This window comes from Haemaphysalis longicornis, unplaced genomic scaffold (assembly GCF_048455015.1).
Source record: "Haemaphysalis longicornis isolate Haplotype H1 unplaced genomic scaffold, Haemaphysalis longicornis Haplotype H1 scaffold_4, whole genome shotgun sequence".
NCBI lineage: Eukaryota > Metazoa > Arthropoda > Arachnida > Ixodida > Ixodidae > Haemaphysalis > Haemaphysalis longicornis.
The window spans coordinates 57,976,106-57,996,077 of record NW_027526361.1 but is presented as its reverse complement, the minus strand read 5'-3'; the positions used below and the strand labels follow the sequence as shown (position 1 = coordinate 57,996,077).

General features: G+C 56.1%; 1 protein-coding gene across 4 annotated transcripts in view; it reads right to left on the bottom strand.

The window, feature by feature from the left end:
* Positions 1-19,972, bottom strand: part of Rdx (BTB/POZ and MATH domain-containing protein rdx) — a 99,269-nt gene that overhangs the window by 42,458 nt on the left and 36,839 nt on the right. The window contains exon 1 of one of the 4 annotated variants that reach the window (XM_077706846.1): positions 5,659-5,834. The exons of the other annotated variants lie outside the window; for them this stretch is intronic. Coding sequence (XP_077562972.1) covers positions 5,659-5,686 — 28 coding nt within the window. The 5' untranslated portion in view covers positions 5,687-5,834. Of the gene's footprint in view, positions 1-5,658; positions 5,835-19,972 lie in introns of those variants that run through there. 4 annotated transcript variants of the gene reach the window in all.

Below are 19,972 nucleotides of genomic sequence, written 5' to 3'. Positions count from 1 at the left end.
AATCTAATCCACGAAGCATCGAGCGTCGCATTGCAGCCCGCTTTGTAAGCACCCGCTTTAGTGCACGAAAACTTGGACGATATAAAAACATGGCCCGCATGTCGGGCCCTGTCCCCACTGTTTGTTCTCGTTTTCGGCATCTACAAGTGCGCTTCGCACAGAACGGCTGCCGAGCAAACCTGAGAGAGAGAGCAGACTGAGCAGAGAGAGGCACCGTGACAGCAAGGTGGGTATCATTTGTCAAGTCCCCTCATTCAACTCTCCTCTCCCCTCGGTGAGAACACTATGCATGACCCCAAATAACAGCTAAAAAAAAAAAGGGGGGGGGGGTGGAAAGCATGGCCGAAAGCGACGACGTCTCCCCCTCGGTTAGCTTCGCATTGTGGACTCTGTGGACCCGGTCGTCCTCTCTCAAGCGACGCGGACAGAGAAGGCCGGTCCTCTGATCCGGTGCCAATTTTCGGCTACGGCCGTGCGCGACACAGCGTGAGAAGCCGCGGCGCTACACCCGCGCAGAGAGGAGGAAAAGAGGGTCGCGTCCACTTTCTCCGCGGTCGCGTGGATGAACGAGAAGACGCGGCGGACGACAGGAGAGCTCTCATTGAATTCGCCTGGCCTCAGCGGAGAGATTTTCGCGAATGACAAATTCAAAGGGGCGGCGACGTGAGACAGCGCTTTTCAGCAGTGCGGGAAGGCAAATATAACATTCAAGTAAACTTCTCCGCGGTCACGCTGATAGTCGCTTCACGTCCCGAAATTTACGTATCAGCGCGCCAGGAAGTGAGAAACGCGATTTCTCTGACGTTGAATGGGGGAGTTGGTAATGTTTCATATTGAATTACGCTACGTATACAAAGACCAGGACCAGGCTTGTACTTATATTTAGGTTTCCCCCGTTTTTATCTCCGTTTTTTAATAAACAGTTGCAAGTTTGTGCAACTTGCAACTCATCCTGTTAGCGTCCCATTTGTCTTTGTATGCGTAGCGCAATTGAATATGAAACGGTTTCTCTTGTTTGTAGAACCGGCTTGTGTAAACGAAAACTTGTATTACTTCTAAGCTTCCTCGCGCTCGACACGCGTTTTCCCCTAGAGCGAGCACGCAGCCAAATATTCGGGCTGAAACCGTACTCGAAATATGACCAAAGCTTGCACAACAGCGCGCAGACGGAGCCAGCCGTTGCCGGGAATCCGGCGGCCAATCTACACTTCCGGGGCACGGCCAAACGCACTTAAGCAGTGATGTTAGACGCGCGAGTTGTCATCGCGTGTTAGCACCGTTTTACCACCCCTCTCTGGTCCGACTATCACAGGTCAAGCTAATCCCGTAGGCGAAAAGACGGAACTTTTCGTGGTTGCCGTTACCATTTTCAAACGCAGTTGTTAGCCCTTGTAACCTCCCCCTTATAAACTTCATGGTCTGATTGATAGGCCTCCGCTGAAAGACCGTCAAACAAAAGCGCTTCCAGCCGAAGAAGTTCCATTCACCTGCGCGGCTAGCAGTTGACGACAGTGCCTACGGGCGTGCGCGCGGACGTGTCCGAGCCTTGTAAACAGTCCACCTCCTCCGAGAAGGAGGCACTCGGGGGGCAATAAACTCGGCGAGAGGAGCCCATCCATCCTCCTCTCACGGCCTAGCAGGGGAAGAAAAACAAGAGCCGCGACGACAGCGCCCCTCGGGTCGCCGCCCGGGTCGTTTGCCGGGGCGAAAGGTAGCGGCCACACGGCACCGAGCATGCGTAGCTACGTGCTACACATATACTACTGTACAAGGGGGGGGGTGGGGCTTCGAAAATGCCTGAAGGCATAGGCCAATTTCACGCGACGACGCAGACTTGCTGGGTTGATGAACTCAGGACGCGCTTGTTACGATAAAAACAATTCCACACTTAATATTATTTATTAACTACTGACGTCGGCCATACATGTTCACTCTATGCAGCGCCAAATAAACCTCGGGCACGTTGGCCGGGAGATGTCAGCAAATAACCGACAAAGGCAACGTTATTTTGATTAAAAATATACGCCAGACCGCTTTTTACGGGAGCAAATTACAAAAAAAGCGAGCGTTACGAAAAGAAAGGCAAGTTTCAAGCTTTCTCGAAATTGAATTTGTGAAATTCAATTCAAATTGAATTTGCACTGCAGTAATCATGGGAGGAGCGAGAGGGGGAGGGGGGGCATTGGGCTGCACGGCCGGCAAAAGAACGTCGTCTTTCGACGACTTTGCGGCAGAGCAAGCAGACGTTCGGCCCATTTTTAGAATAGACGAGTTAACAAAACGCAAAAAAGAGCCGTGTTGTAGGCAAATGCCCCCTCAACAGCTCACCTCGCCCTCCTCTTCAGTGGGAGCTGCACCCTCACGCATACGAGGGCCAACTTCACACGGTCAGCTTATTTTTCAGTGTCCAGACCCGAGTTCTATGCACGTCGGACAAATAACCACACATGCTGCGCAGCGATATTTCAACGAAACGCAACGGAGTGAGAGATATAAGGGCACCATTTACTCCATCTCCTCACTTAGCGGACACGGGGTCTGCCCTCCCCACCCTCCTTCAGAACTGAACAGCGCACACCGGCTTCGACCAATGCTTTTGCAGCACTCAAAGCAAGAACAGAAATATCTTCTCAAATGTTCACAGAGAGGATACCCACCCCCTTTCCTTTTCGTGCACTCTGCAATCTCGCGGGCTCGTTCCCAGGGTTCTGCTACAGCGACGACCCACCCGGCAGGTGTGTGTGCGAGACCCACGGCGCGCGCTAGGCTCTGACGACGGACGCCGAGACGCTTGAGCGCAGACTGCGCCCGCGCGAGTGAACGGGGGCTGTGCCGGACGCCGCCGCGGTACGGGGTCGCTCACCCCTGGCGTCTGCCCCTCCCTCGCCTCCGCTTTTGCCCGCCCTATCTCGCCTCGAGGGGTCGACTACGAAACAACCCGCCGCACCCGATAACCTCACAGTACCACCACAAACACGAACATGCGGCGTCCCGAAGGACGCATCTTGTGCACGACGCCCGTTTCCCATCGCAGACGCCTTTCTAGTTACGCCTAAGGGAGGCACAGTCGTCGACAGCCTAAGCTGAAAAAGCAAAACGGCGGCCGAGAGATACTCTCGTGATTACGCAAGGAAAAACGAACAAAATAAATGTGTTAATGTACCACCGAAGTATTAGCACGGAGCGCATTTATCTTGTTCGTGTTTCCTTGTTTCTCTCTGTCCTTATTACTAAAAGTATCTCACGGACGCCGTTTCGTTGTGTTAGCTTAGGATGTCAACGATTGCACACGTGCCTTTGACGTGATCAATGCTGCTTGACCAGAACGAACAATAGTGCAGGCATGCACAGAATCTGCGATAGCAGGAGCGCAGAGATCTCTGCACTTCGCGCCGAAGTCGAAAACGTTAACCAGGGGGAACCCGGCCCTGTAACGTGCGTCCTCAGGCAGGAAAATACTGCGACTGAACCGAGATACGGCGACAACGACGATGTAAGAGTCTTTAGGAGAATGGCAGGGGGGGGGGGGGGGGGGGGGGGAGGGGATGGACATAACATCAGACAACCGATGACGAACTCGACAGTCAGGGGTGCAAGCTTTAGTAAGGCTTTCAGGGAAGCTAAGTGCGGGAAGGAAGGTGTAGCAGGTAAACACTGCACCGAACGTTATAGCAGCATTACATTACCACCAGAAACGCTATCCCATCATCCCACAGATAGCACCAGTGTTTGCGCTGCCATAGAAACGAGCCGCAGCTATCATTAGAATGTTTATTCGAATAAAGTAGCAGAATAGAAAGAAGGCGCCAGCGAACTTCTCACACTAGATACGAAAAACTCAGCGCGCCAGGAAATAAAGCCTATAAGCTTAAAATTGCGCATATATATATATGTATCGACAACGGCGCGTTTGCCCGACCCCAGGCTGTTCAAAGTGGAGTGAGCTGGAGGAGACCTGTGGGCAGCCTAAATCGCCAAACAAAAACGGCCCACGCGCACAACAAATTGGCCCCGTGGTTGAGCGAGCAGGCAGCCGGCGTTCCCGCAAGAACAAAAAAACACGGTCTCCTGGCCACTGACCGTCAACGAGCTCAAAGGGGTTGACAACTGGGTCACCCCGTTTCTACAATCGCTCCCAGCGCGTCCAACCACGAATACCGCGGGTGCGCGCTACGCTAACCTCCCCTTTTCTTCTTTTCCCCCCACACGCCAGCGGCCCCAAAATCGCGCTACCGAAACGGGCTACGCGAAGGCGACAGTAATCACCGTTCGGCTCGTTAGCGCCGACAGCCACCGCCGAACGCTGCACACAGTCCACTTCGCGTGGATCTGCAGTGAGTCGCGCCGTTCTGCGAGACACGCCTACTGATGCGAGCCGCTTGCGGGAATGTCCTCTGGCGGGAAACAAAACGAAGCTGCATCTTTGTGATGGGAACGACATCGCCGGATCAGCGGCTCTTCACTGATGCGACCGGGGGTCCCAGCGGGCACGGTGATGCACAGTAGAAGTGTTTGACAAGTGGCCCAGTGATGTGCTTCGAGCTCAACTCCGAGCAAATGGAATCGCAGAATAGCAAGAGGAGGAGAAGTAGCGCGCGCTCCAGCAGGGAACGGGCGACAGCAGCGGCAAAGCCGTGGCCCAGATGAAGGGAAACGCGCGCGAGCATACAAATTCGACGAGAGAGGCCGCCAGTAATGGCCGGCTCAGCCTGCTGACCCACAGGTCAACGCCCATTCGGCCGGCCGTAAGAGCAGAGAGGGGAGGACGCAAGCGTCGATCACGGGAAAGAGGCGAGAGAAACGGGCCACGCTGACACGCCGGGCTCCTCCAATCGTCGCCGCCGGCGTCCATCAAACGTCCGGCCAGACTCGGTCAAGCGGCCACAGGACCGCCGGCCACCCACGCTACTCGTCATTACATCAGCAGCCCGTCTGTCCACAGACTTTCGCTCCCCGTTCACGCCTTCCCATATAGCGCAGCGAGCCCCCCTTGGCGGCCTCCTGGTTTCGCCTTTCCGCGAGCGCAGGGGTCGTCGACCCGCTCGGAGAAGGAAGCGTTCCCAGCCCAGCCTCCGCTGCGGGCTTGCTTGTTTGTCCTCGAGGCGAACACGTCCGGCCGCCGTGCTCGCACGAGGAGAGTTCTGCACGTTTAATTAAACAGACGACAAAGCCAGTGCTCGCTGTTGGGCGCTCCTGGTGGACGACAACAGGCATCACAGTCGCGACAGGGGAGTGCGCGCTCGATCGCGGTGCCATTCCAACATGATTTCGTGCGTGCCCGGACATCGCGCTGAAGCTATCCAGCGCTGTCGGCGCGAAATTCAACGCCTACACGTACTAACCGTCGTTTTCAACTGCGCTGCACGGACAACTGTCCCACACTCGAAGATTGGTTTTCATGCGGCTACGGGAAAAACAAACGGTGCACCCACGGTTAAAGCGGATGAAATGAGCCTTCACCTGGAAACCACTCTGGCGAGGGCGCCTAAGCACGTGGATGGATGACAAAAACAACGAACACACTTGCACTTCCTCAGACATCACTTGGTTTTAAAAACGCGCCAACGTGCTCACGCCGATCCCCTCTCGGCGCGAGCACCGACGCCGCTAATGCACCACGACCAAGGGTAAGTTACTTAGCCCAGCGCGGTCCCTCACCTCTGAGCAGCGTCCATAGGCAGACCATGAGAAGGCGCAGTGCAGACACAAGCCCGGCAATCCAAGTCACGGGCCGACGGTAACAGAGCGACGGCAGCACGAATCACGCACGCACCCGCGCACACACATCCCTCGCGACGTCGACCAAAGGGCGATCGCCGAAAACGCCGACATCCACGGGAGCGGGGAGGATCGCGTAGTGCACTGGGCAGCCGCAGCAGCAGCAGCAAGCGACTACACGCGGAGCGGCATCAGCGAAGGACGGCGCTGAGCGGCCAACGAACCACGCTCCGGAGGGGTGGGGGTGCTGGCCGCAAAAAGGAGAGCGGCCGGGCGGGGCGTCGGAGCGGGGACAGGCCGGTGCAGCGCGAGGGAATCGACCCGGGCGGCGGCAGAAGCGAAACGCCACCGAGATGACCACCGGTGCCGGTGTGCAGCAGCAGCCGCCGACGATGAGAACAGACGCCGATTCGAAGCGGCGGCCACCACAACACGAGCAGGAGCGAGGTGGGGAAGGAGGCCGCTGCTGTTCGGTGGCCGGCCGCCACGCTCCCTCCTCGCCCGTTCGATACCACGCCAGCCGAGCGGCCCGAGCAAGCACGTTGCGCAGCGGAGTGTTGGACAACACCAGTGGCGAGGGGTCGCGTACGCCAGGATCACCGCGGCGACAGCCCGGCCACCGGCCCGTCGCGCAGCACCGGGTTCGGCGCGAGGGAAGGGGCCAGAAAGGCCGACAGATCTCGCCCGTGCCAAAACAAAAGGCCGGCCAAAGTGGGCCACTGGAGAAGTGGAGCAGAGCGAAGAAGACAGGGAGCCGCAACAAAACCCCCTCCGCCGCCACAGAGCACTGCTGCTGCCTCTTCCCTCGCTGATTAAAAGCACACCCGCTCCTCAGCGTCCTCCTCGGCTGCTCGCATCTTCCAGCGGTCGAGAGCTGGGGCGCGCGGAGAGGTGCCGACGCCCCTCGGCGCTGCTCCGAGAGTTCATCGAACCCGCTTTGCTGGGCCGCCAGCGGCGCGTCGCCTTCCCTCGCGCTTCCATGACCCGCCTCTATTCTTGACCGTGGCGCCTATTTATTTGCTCACACCGCCTCTCCTGCGAGAAGCGCCTTTTCCAACGGCACCGCATCACCTCAGGTCGGGGAAAAGAACACGGCCGCCGCGTGACGCGCGCAGGACGGCTTCCCCACTCGAGCCCACAGTTGTCAAACTATTGGTGCAACCCTGGTTGAGCGTGCCAAGAGCGCACATCAGCGATGTCCCCACACGACCTACGCGTGCCCGAGCGTACGGCTGCTTGATCGAAGCACGCCGCAGACACGAGAAACGCTTGAGCGGCCAGCTTGAAGGATGCGGAGAAAGACTATAGCGCCGCGTTGACCAAGCGAGCAGACGCACTCGCGCGTTCAGCGGACGGTGCGCAGGGGGTGCTCAGCAGCTCCATGCATCACCCAGCTTGCGCACGTGGCTTGTATGTTTATGTCTACAAGTTGCATTGCTCACAGAAAACAGAATAATCACTGAGCGATTAGCGAGTTTCCCAAGTCGGCCCCCTGGCGCAGCCGAGTACCAGCCGAACGCTTGGCAACGTAAGCAACTGGTTGAAGACGCCCAGTTGCCCTCACCCAGACCACAAAGGGCGCCGGAGCATCCCCGAAGGCGGAGTCGAGTCTGTACCGTTCGAACCTGACGCTGTCGGTTTGCTCGTGGAATTGACAGTTCAAAAACCGGGTTAGAAACCTGCAGCAGGACAGGCGTGAAAGCGGAGGCATGCATTGCGCCCCCAATGGACCACCACCGACACAATTTGGTGTGTGCCATTGGGGGCGCGTTTGGTGCGCAATTTCTGTACCGCCAACGGCGTGTAAGCGGAAGCGTAAATAAACGTACAGTTCCCACTAAAGTTCAACGCCAGATCTAAGATAATCTGGTGTTGAAACTTGACCCTACATACTGTTAAGAAATTTGAGTAAAATGAACTTTTTTTACAACCCCACCTTTGAAGACTCGGGCGAGGCTACCAAAACCGTTCATCACGTTTCTTGCATCTGTAGTTGAGGCAACAGGCATGATTGCTAATGATTTAAAAACAAAGACTATACTTAAATATCTGCAGGCCGGCACTTGCTGATAAGCTACTAGATTGCAAATTTTATAGCGTCCTTAATCCCCTTCTGGAACAGCCGCAAAAGTATTCCGTTTTTTATAAACTTCCAGCCCGCTCCATAGGTGCGGAGCTCGGACATTCTTTGTGACTGTGAGGTTGACAACTGGAGACAGCATGAAAGGCGATCGCCTGCAATTCTACAGCTCCAACTGTTTTCCGGGCCACCGGTAAAATAGGAGCTGAAAATTATGAACGCCGCACTCTCGAGCGCTCTTTTCTTACAGGAGTAACCGGTGTCTTCCTAGGGCACGCGATGAAACCACGCATAAGACGTCTACGCAACACGCTCCCACAGTTCGTGCGTTAAAAATAGAGTGGGGACGGGGGTCGTACAACGCACAAGCAATTTGGCAAGGAAGATGGAGGGAGCAAATCATTTCCATTGTTTTTGTTCGGCGCCATCCCACACGGTGTAATGGTTTATTTCACGCAGGATATACGCTATTTGGCCTTTGAAGCGTGCTGCTTGCAATTCGCCCGGCTCGAGCTAGCACATAGTTAAACGTCCCGGCCCGCATACACAGGATGAAAACACAAGATCTTACGCTGCGGACCCAAAAAAATGTCATAACAACGGGCCTTCTTATACAGCACCTCCCGAAATATGTTTCTCACTTTCGCACGACAAAGCGACCACCGCACTGACAAATTAGAAGGCTGCAAGCCCGCCAGCGACAGTCTTATCGAAGCGACCCGATTGGCTAAAAATGTCCCGTTCTCGCCTGTAGTGCAACGCTTTGCCCACATTTCATTTTCTCTAACTTCTACCCTCACGCTCACATCAGAGGGAGTTTATTCGGGACGCAGCCACGAGTGTATTCCGTCCTGGCGATGTGCTGCTTTAACCTTGCGCGGAGGGCGGCTCTCCCCGAGATGAGTGCGCCAGCGAGTCAACAAGACGACCCCCAACCGCGGCGGGCAAACATCCGAGCACCGCCACGCCGAAACGTTTGCTCTTGGCGAGCTATCAGCACGTGACACTGTGCGGAAGGGCGAAAGCCGCCTGCACTTGAGCGAGTGTGCCGTAACTTGTGCTCGCCGGACGCGAGCGCTGGTTTGCCGAGGATCGCCAAGAGGCGCCTGCTAGGACAACGCTGATGCACTGCTACGCACAGCAGGATGCTCGCGACCAGGAAGGAAAGAAAAGGACAATATTCGAAGACTTCCCTCGAGCACGTGGTGACATTTAGACGAGTCACGTGGTAAGGGAGGCTTGCGACGGCAGTTCACCCTAATGCCGAAATAACTCCTGTTAGGGCGGGAGAAGAGCCGGCATGTGGCAAGAGATATGGCGACCAATGGGACAAACCGCTGTGCTTAGATGATACCCCGCACGCACATTCGCGCACCACGACAACAGCGAAGGGGCGTCCCGCGGCGGAGTTTACGGCAAAGCGGCCGGAGGGGCTCGCGGGGGGGTCCCTCCGAAAGCGGACAAAGGGGGGCGGACAGCATCGCGGGAGTCCCCGCCGACGCGGCGGCTCAGGAGGCCGCCTATCGATCCCAATTAGCAACGGCGGGAGGAGGGTCGCGGTCTCCGCTCGCGGCGTCGTGTGTGGCCCGAACTTCACCACCAGCGCGAAGCCGCCGTAGCTGTAGTAGTAGGCGGCTCATTAGGCGCAGATGATGACCGAGCCGGAGTGCACTGTTACATCTTCCCGGAAACGGACTCTTACATCCCCCGATTCCATCCCAGCTCAAGTGCGCAGCCGGCCGCGCACGTGGGCGGTGATGGAATGGGCCCTGCGCAGCGAGCAACGATGTTTTCGCACTGAAGGGGCTGCTGCGTCGATCCGTGCGTCAAGACAACTTTTCAGGTTTGTTAAAGAGGGCTCAGACTACCGCTCGCGCCGTGTAATTTGAAACGTTTGCACCGATTCATCTACTTCCTGATCAAAAGCATGCTGCAACCCCCCTCCCGCTTTGACCCGTTACGCGCGAAAGTTGACAGCGTTTGCCAGGCAACACGAGCGAATCGCTGTTCCTTCACTCGACGGCAGTGCCAGTGATGATACGACAGTAGCAAGTCATTTTTGGCATGCTCATATAACGATGCGGATATAAGAGGACAAAGGCGAATTCCACAACGGCAGATGGTACGGCGCAACTAGGCTTCCACCGATGCGGAACAAGTGAATGTATCCCCCTTCTAAATGGCTCAGCACGTGGCGTAAGTTTGCTCTACGCGACCATTCGAAGCGCGATAGAATGCGGCAGGGAGCTTCCTAGGCCCAGTAGATCGGAAGCTGCAGTGTCCGGGCCCCGCAACCTCCTGTGAAAAGAGCGGCTCTTTGGCTTGCCCGGGGACCCCCCAGGGCGACACGACCCTCGGACTGTACTCCGCGTGCCCTTTCCCGGGGCAGAACGATGCGCCGTCGACGCCTTTGCAAGATCTTGTACTATTATTAGCTACAATGGTGCGACTGAGTAGAGTGCGGTAGACGAAGATGCCGCAGAAGCACCAATGGCGGGGAAACAACTCCCGCCATTTCTATCGAAACCCAACTGCACTGATTCTCATAACGTGCCCGTGAGTTACCGCACTGATGGCATCCTTCCTTGGCTCCTTCACTGTCATATCCCAGTAAATATGCGCAGCGTTGCAGAAGCCTGTTCGCAATGATGATCGATGGACGCCTGTGAGGAGACTATTCCGATCAGGACAAAAACGGCGGCGTAGGCTGAATGCAATCTAGATGATGAAGAGACACGCGCTGCTTGCAGCATTTTAAAGTCCCAGGAAACGATACACTGTGCCGCGAGAAAAGAAAACGAAAAGCGCGCTTCGGCCCCTTGCCGCAACAAGTGCGTCGGTCCAGAGCAAACGCGGAAGCGGCGCGCTTCTCCCCCGTGCACCGTCGCTCGGCGGGAAGCCGTGGCAAGGCGGAGAGCGGTGACCGCTGGGAACGATTGTCGACGCTTGCTCCGGGGTCATCCTCGCTGGTTGTCATAGCGCCGGTCGCAACCCGCGCTTTACAGAGGACGTCGACCCGGCTGTTGGCCAGTCGCTACTACCCCCCTCCAGGAAAGAAGAGCAGCAGCAGCAATGAAAGAAAAACGCACCCCCACCTGACGATTCCAGTCAGCAGCAATCTAATTTTCGCTAAGCGGACACAAAGGTCGCACTTGTGCGGATAGTGGCGCAGAGGATGCCGGGAGGCCTGCGCGCACGAAGAGTGTCAGTATAGTGCAAACCACTGAGGATGTACAACTAGATGGTCATGGCTAATGTCTTACAGCACAGGTAAAGACGGCTGCATAACCAGAAACCTCATGTCACTGCTCCTCTCCCAGACTTGACGCCTTACGGACGGTTTCTACAGAAATCAGAAGTTTCCACTAAAATTCACCCGCTAAAAAAAACAATAAAAATAAAACACGCATAAGAGGCTTCACGATGGCTGTTCCAAAAACACGTAAATAAGGGAAATAAGGCAGCCAGCGAGCTCTTTAGACTAAACCAAGCCAAACAGAAGTGCCCTGAGGCCAGAAACACATGCCTTGCCCCCTCCGAGTTTCCCCATTTCTACCCAAGACGATTTTTCGTTCACTTTTTGGCGACCAGCACATTGCCACACAATTATCGATGATGGACCCTCGTGGTTGCGCCAACCCTGGTGCCGTCACTAACTTGGTCGCCCCCTTAACAAGCCTAGTCATCGCCAGACCAGGGAAAATCGAAAACTAAAAACAAACCACTCCCGCGATAACGGATGTGAGACAATGTTCAAACCTACCACGAACAACCTTGAAACCTTGGGTAAGGCTTTTCCATCAGAATGTCGAACACAGTTTATCGCTGATAACCTGATCTGACTTATAACGAACGCGACTGCGAAGAGCACAAAGACGCCATCTAGTCCACCAATACACGCCCTCAAAACATGACGTCATGTTTGTAAGAAACGCAGGGCCCTGTTTTCTCTCTGCTGCAAGATTCAATCGCTAGCAGGGCGGAGGAGAAAATACTGATTATTACAGCCGCTAAGCTAAAAAAAATGCGCAATCGCAGCAGCCCAAACTCGCGCGCGCGGCCAGGGCGTTCGAGGCGCGGTCACCGAAACTGGCCTGGCCCACAAAACAGCGCCACTCACACAGCCCCGGGAGCGAAGAGCTGACAGACAGGCAGGCGAGCGAATTCAGAGCGCGCGGATCAAACAGTGTCGGGGTGAACCACCGCCGCGTTGCGTCGACCTCGTCACACATTCCGCTGGCACACGAGAAACGAGTATGCCCGCGCGGCGCGAGAGAGATTCGGGAAGGCCAAACCAGACGCTGCCGCCGATAATTACGGGACAGCGATAACAATTACCAGCGAGCCGCGGTGGCCCCAAGGCGCCCCCGAAAGATACACAACCGAGGGGAGGGGGAGAGGGGGCCGCCAGCAATAACAATGGATACGTGCCGTCCTTCCGCACGAATGACTGACAGCGAAACGGGGTCAGAGCCCTGAACGCCTGCGCGTTCTCGCTCACTCGCTACCTCGACACGTAGCGCCATCTATCGCGAAGCAACGGCCACGTTGTGTGCGTACATGCATGCAAAAAAACTTCGCCATGAAAAATCAACGAAACAACAAAAGACGCTCCTAAACAAGTCTCGTTTTCCCCCTCCCGCGACCTCTCCACGCGCGCAAATTCCTCTCGCGCTCAACTATTCCCTAGGATTTCCCTAGCGGCGGGGCATACACGTCACCTCACCACGCTAACCGCGCCGCTAGCTCCACAGGTCGCGCGTGACGTCAGACGAGGCCAACGAACGCAGCGCTCCCTGTTCGACGCCGCAGCAACCCGTGGCAGCGCCCTCGCGGGCAGGAGGCACGGAGAAGCCGAAAGAAAAAAACAAGGCAAGGCAAAAAGAGGCTTGAGAAAGAGAAAGAAAACCCGAGGTTTCACGAAGGAGGAGAAAGAGGGGGTCAACGCAGTGGCATAGCAATAATTTACGATCCCGCCCTCAAGAGGTCCTTGGCAATTCCGCAAAGAAAAAAAGCGCGCGGGTGTGCATGAGTGTACGCTTGTAAAATCTAAGCCGCCGAGAGCGAACGAGCGGTGGGAAAAAGGTATGTCAGAAGAAAGCGTACGCGGAACGAACAATGGGCCGAAGCGGTAGAACCGGAACAGTTCGGGGTGACCTTGTTGGCTTCCTTTCAATAACGACAGGAAATCTCGACAGCCACTCCATATTCGCAGCCCGTGCAAACCTTGGCGGGGGGAGACACTTACGAGAGCTCTGGTAACAGAATTCGTGTCACCGGCGCAACAACCTTCGTCTGTTTGGCAAGCCTTCCTGGAACGATCCGTGGCGCGGAACTATTTCCACTACAAGGCACTGTGGAGCAGAAATTTCCACCAGTAGCGTGCCTCAAGGAAGCGCACTTCCACGAAAACTGTACTGCGCTGTAATGCGGTTAATCAAACTCCGCCCGCTGCCAGGGCGCGTAACCGAAATCGCTGGTGGAAAAATGACGATAGGAATGAATAAACGCGAGGCTAAGCAGTTCGAAAAAGAACTTAGAAGCAGCGGGCCAAAAAAGCAGCTCAAGCTATGCTCGACAGCGGCTTCTAAAAATGAAAACAGCGCGAAGCAACGTACACGGTAAGGATGTACTCTGTCCTGTCCTTTGGACTCTGCCTTTTTTTTTTTAATGAACCGCTGTCAACTAGCCCGACTCGCCGTTATGCTACATGCGAGAGAGACGAAGCGCGGATGTACACAGTCACGCAATGCGTCGGTTCTCAGAAGTGCGCAGTTGGCACCCAATGAAAGCTGGGAAGTTTCTTCCCTCACTGCGAAAAAACGGCAGGGAACACCAGCTACGTCCAATGTTTCCTCGACACGCGAAGCTGTCGCTTCCAAAACTGCCATCCACCAACAAAGAGGGCGAAAAATGCCGGAATCAGACGTGTTTCGCTAAAATCCAGCGTCGCCTCTACAGCAGCAGCCCAAGCGTTCATCCCTCTACCGCAGTCCGAGACGCACCGAAGTGGACACGGGGTCGCAACGCCCAGGAAGCTGACAAGGTTCGCTTCAAGGAAGGGAGCGATCCGCAGGCCGCCGTCGCACGTCACGCGAGGAGGCCATTCCGGAGGCCCCCCCGCGCGTTGCGTCAGGGCTCCCCGAACGTCACCCGCCGACAAGGCCTCGCTCGACGAGGACAGCCGCACACGCGCGGCCCTCATTTCCATTCGGCGGCGCCAAATTTTACGAGGCGCCAGTGCGTGCCACTTGGCGTCGCTTCCGGTGCCCTGCGGTCGGGGACAGCCACAATGCGCGGAGGACGACCGCGCGTCCAGCCAGTAAAGGTCCCACGACCGGAACGAAGCGGTAATAACGACCAGCTGACGGCTGCGTGACGCCAAGGCGCACTCCATCGCCTCTCGGCGCCGACTAAATTGTGCAGCAAAGCAAGCGCCACTACGGAGGAGCTCTCCACATGCTACACTCCTTTTTACCTTAACGAGCAATACTAACGGTCAGCGCAAACACGCGCCTAATAAAACGTACGGAGCAGCGGGCTTTTTCTGTTCCTGTTTGTTTTTCTGCCTTAAAGATGCCCCCGTTACAGGCCAGCCGCGAGTTCCCCGAACCAGCAACCAGCTCTGCCTTACCTCCACGCACCAGGGGAGGTGATAAGAAGTCCCGTAGGCCCCTCGATCGGTCTCTCGCCACCCACCGTCGTCCGAGACACCGTAGGAGACACCCTAACGCGCTCCCGAATCCCGCCGAGATCGAGACGACGATCATCCCTCGTACCCATCTACGCAGACTCACTTAAGCGAGCCCGCAGCAGCACTTTGTGTTCTTGCGTGGACATCAGCGTGCCCCAAAACGAGAGCCTCGACCCTCCCGGGCGTACGAGCAAGCGTGTACCCTGTGCACCCTGACCACAGAGCGAGAGGTCCCGTATCCGAGGCCCAGCGCCAGGTAGGTGCCTTGCAGACCCGCCCCTACGCGCTGGGTGAGCGCGTCGGCACCACCCCAACTTCATTGCTAATGAAATTACTTCTATAGCCAAACCTGTGTTGCCTCTTTTCCCCTCGACTCCGTGTGGATCCACCCGGTGGGTAGTGTGACGCTATCCCCCCAAGGGGGCGCCACATCTTCATCCCTTGCATTAAAGGGCACTACGATAGCGAACGACGACAGAACGCTGGAGCAGCCTTGTCTCTCCTCCTCTCCCGGCTCGTGGTATACGCGATCACATAACCGGTATCACAACTCGTCGTTGTATCTCTGGGAACCCCAATACTCAGCAGCCGAACGGTTGAGGCTCTAAACACCGGTATCTGCCATCAATTAATTAGCGGGACAGCGACGGCGCGATAAGAGACCGCGCGCATGCGCCACCTTCCCGCAGGGCAGCGCAAAGGCTTTCGGGCTACTACTACGCGAGCCATTCAAGGAGGCGTTATAGTATGCCGTGTATGCATATCGGCCTCATCTCGCGTATCCTCTGGGTCGGATAAGAAACGGCAGCGGAAGAACGCCAGTTGGCCGCCCTTCGGCGATCGAGTCGGGCGATATACGGCGGCAAGGTACGCCCGCAGGCACCTCCGGATGTTGACGCCGCGTGCAGCGAATGACGTGCTTACCGCACACACATAACGACCGTCCGGGTGCACGCGATTTTCGGATAACTGCGCAAGCAGTGGAACGATGGGAGGGGCCCCGAATGTGCTGCCCAGCTCCGTTCGCGGGCTAGGGGTGAATGCAGACCACTTTTTGATGTTTTCATGCGACAGCATTAAATGGCGCCTGTAACAGCGAAACGGCTCCTAGACCCGTGGCTTTATAGCGTTCCATAGCAAGAGACGTTCCACAGACTGCGCAGTTGAAAAAGGAGCCGCGAACACCAGTGCGCCGCAGATGAAGGGAGCGGAAGAACACAGCCAAACGAGCCAACAGACGGGTAGCGAACTCCACAACCGTCGTGAACTGCCCCAGCTGCAGGAACGAGCGGCGGCGCAACACGTACGAGACAGATCGAGGCCATTCGAAGTAGTAAGGCGGATCGCGAAGCAAATCGTCTCAAGCGGCAACAGGGCTGCACCTGAGAACCTGGGGAGAAAGCGTCTCAGGCATTCAAGTGTACATTAATGCGTTCGCATTCAAAACCTTCAAGAAGTGCTTAGGCGTCCTCGAACTTTATTTCGAGAGCAACAGTTGGAGCTTGTGGGCAAAAGTTCGCGCCGTTCATGCGCGCACCCTGCAGAGCAGCGGAACAGAGAACACGCGGAGAAGGGGACGTCAAGCCGAGTCGCGAGCTTCTCGACGCCTACCGTCGCCGCTTCCCAATCACTCCCCCTTCCGAAATGAAATCCTTCGTAATCGTACGCCAGTGGTTGGACTAGCAGCCGTGTCCTTGTAAGCGCCGATCGGTATGAATATGCGGACACCTTCGCGCGCGCATGAGCGACGAGCGCGGTCGCGTTAGTTGTCTTTGCGTGGTGGTTGCATATACTTGCCCGGTAACCAGTAGTTGACCGGTGACGTAAATGACAACGGCGAGCGACTGGTGAGCAGTGGCCCACGACGGGTCCGATCGGGCAACCGCTTCGAATTGTTCGCCCTGCTCCACGAATTTTGCATATCGGAAACGGGAATACGATACCGCTGCGCGCGTGCATTCGAGGGAGTTGTGCATGCGTCTTGGCCCGTCAACTTCGTCCCTCTCGCAGCAGCGGCGGCCCAGTTGTCGCCGCCCGCGGAGCGAGTGGACGGGTGGCGGCGGCAGGAAGTGGCGGCGGCGGGCGACTTGGCAGGCCCGGTGGCCCACTTTCGGCGTGCCAGCAGGGAGGACGCCGTTAATAAAGGGGCCGCCTCGCAGCAGCAACGCCGGCAGCGCGAAGGCCGCCGCAGGAGAGGTCGGCGGCACTGCGAAACGCCGTCCTCCCAAGGGAACGCGCGGCCCCGCGTGCCAAGGACCTCTCCAAGGCGGATGGGCCGCCTCAATCGCCCGTCAACGCGGCTGCTGCTGCGCCGAAGCACAACGGCGCTGCAGGATGATTGGCAAACAGTTTCCCTTTGGGCCACCAAAGAACAGCCACAGCCTGGCAATACCGGAGATCCACGGCACTGGTTTTGTACAGATCCCCGAGTATCACGTGGTTCTGATCCAGTGCGCACTCCGCAACGCGATGTGAACGGAAGGCGGGACGGTCGCGGCGCAACGTCAAATGGCGCTGGGAGGAAGGTCCCGAGTTCGCCCAGTCATCTTCAGCGGTTCCCAAAGGACGCGCGCGGTAAGGTCGCGACAGGGAAGAGCGGAAGCCGAGTGCACCAGCTGGCCGCGAGCCGCGTAAAGGTCGACGTGCACGCGAAGCCGTCGACGTCTCGGTTGTCCTCCCGGTGCCAGCGCCGACGAGGACTCAGCGAGACGAAAGCTCGGCCTTACGAGCGCGTCCCGACGACAAGGCGCCGAGAGGCATTGACACGTCATAGCAGAGAACACCCCGGCCGCGTGCCCAGGGACGGGGCGCATATGTTCAGTGCTGCTTCCGCATTGGTCTCTCTCGTTGGCTTGTTTGCTTATTCGCACCCCCTTGCGTGGCGCTACCGCTCAGCACTCATTCAAATACAACCCGCGTCCCTCGTCCTCCACACGATGATTACCCAAGGCGAATCGCGACTTCCGGTCGTCCGACTCCTTCCGCGCACAGGTGTTACGAAATTATGACGCCGGGTATCCCAGAATTATGATTATGATTACTAAACTATGAACTATGATTACTAAAAGAGGCAGCAGCAGCTGTCGGCGCTTATATGGAGGCATGGATGTAATGATATCCATTCAAGAACTTTTTCCAGATGTAATGAATAACCTTTCATCGGCAATTATGTTCGAACTACCTTGTCCTAACGTCTAACGCCCGTGAACGACAGATTGAGCGGAATCGGTTGAGTTCCAGGAAAAGCTAACTTAAGCGCATTTTAACCGAATTACGGCATTCTGCAAACGTAATGATTAATTGCATAGAAATTATGTCGCGCAGAAGTACGGTAAACAATGCTTTAATTCGAATACCGTGAGGATCACAGCCCGCAGTCTGGCGGCTGTTATACGAGGAGAGGGCGCGTGGTTTGAAGCCTTTGGCCTCGATTTGCTTACGAAGTAGTCACTGAATGAGAGACGGAGTAATTACCGCAGCGTTTGGTTAGTCGCATCCGGTAGCAATGTCGCGACCAGTTTCGTGCGACCAGGAATGCTTAAACCAGAGGAAAGCCCCTCGAGACCCAGAGTGTACGTGGATGGTCAGGAAAACAAGGAAGTGGGGTGACAAGCTATTCTTATTCGCACTTTGCGAGATTCCACAACGGCTGAACATGTCTGCCCAATTGCGCACCAGACAAGAAGGGTTCGACAGCTACACTTTTGATATCTAAGCTATTTCATACCAGTTCGAGAGCGCGTGGCTCACGAGCTATACTTTCATTTTCTTACACAGACGTAGCAAAAGGGCATATGTCTTCGTGATATTGGCATTTTGTCCGCTAACATATTTCTTGGTGATTTTTTAAGAACTTGTCCAACGCAGTCTCGCAGAACACTCCCCCCCCCCACCCCCCACCCCCCTTTTTTTTTTCATGGAGCGTATACATAAACGCCACACTTACAAACTCATCCAGATGTTCCCTATGCACAATGAAAAGAAAAAAAAAAACTCGGTGGACGTATAAATACATCCATTCCATCAGAACAAAAGCAGGAATCCAATTTGTACGCGCTACATAGTGTCCGACCTACCGCATATCCTTATCTCCCTTGAAAATAAGGGTTAAGCTTTCTTCCTAGTTACCCATTTAGCAAATGGCAATAACTTCAGATTAAAAATACTTCCACCTCTAACCCCACGCGCACAGCGACACAGATGGGCATAAATTTAATGCGACGACGCTCCTGCGGAGGCGTGAAGTAGTGTAGTGAAGTATGGATGTTTCGTAGCCGCCTCCGCAGTGCCGCACAAAGCGACGCATTCACGCGGGGGGAGGGGGGTCGCAGTGGCGGCGGCCCCAAAGGAGCAGGCAGGAAGAAGAGGCGGAAGGAAAACGGGGGCACGCCGGTCAAGGTCCACCCCGCACACGCCGACTCGATGCAGGCGCCGCGGGGGAAACGGCAAGCAGCTGCTGCCCCAGCGCCCAAAGCTGCAATGGACCCGCTGGCCCCTGTCGCGAAGCGCCCGCTACACTGTTACTTCCAACGGAGATGCAAAGGCTACTACAGAACGCGGAGCCAGATAGCCGCCGGCAGCTCTTCTCAGAGCGACGACGCACGCATGCCCCACTTCATTCCCTATTCTCCGTTCCCGGATGCACACGCCGCTCAACATACGTTGACCCAAGGCTGGCGTAAATAACCTATGCCAGGGAGCGAAGGGTCGTTTGGATAGCTGCGAAGAATTACGTGGCGCCAAAAAAATAAAAAAACAAAAACGTGTCAATGGAAACAAGGAACCAAACAGGCGATAACTTGGCGTTCTTTGATAGTTTCGTCAAATGCGAGTCGGACACAAGAAACGGATATGAAAGCAGAAGCTCGGCTAAGTCTGCTTGAGTCTTGGTTTCGCTTAGTTAACCTTTGATGTAGCTGTCTAGCTCCTCCCCCGATAAAAACGGCGGAGGTTTGCCCAAGACCGTTCAATTTTCCCGCCTTCCACTGATCGCGCGCCGTTAATTCGTACCTTTCGTTACTCTGGGACTCGGAATGCCGATACGAGGTCTGGGCTCAGGCGCGAGCTTTTTGTATTTTTGAGTCAGAAAATTGCTTTCAACTGCCGTTTCTTATTTGCTACTGCAAAGCGCAGAGCTATTTTCGATTAAACAGCACTGCCAAGTTAGTACCTGTTACGTTGCTGATCGTGGAGGCCGCTCCCATGTGATGAAAACACCAGATCACCGAGCCGCGCACCACCACTGCAGCATGCGCCGCGCGTGCCAACACTACGCGTCCTCTTTTTTTCTCCGCTGCACCATCGTCCGTTCTCCCCCGCTCGCCCCACCGAGGCTTCGGAGACGTGTGACACGGATTTTAACGACTCCAGCCCCCCATGCTTAGGCATAAAAGGCTGCGGAGACAGCTGACGGGCTGCGGCGTCCCCGCGAACACGAAATGGGGGAAGGACGCGCGTATACAATGAATAGAGGCCAGTGT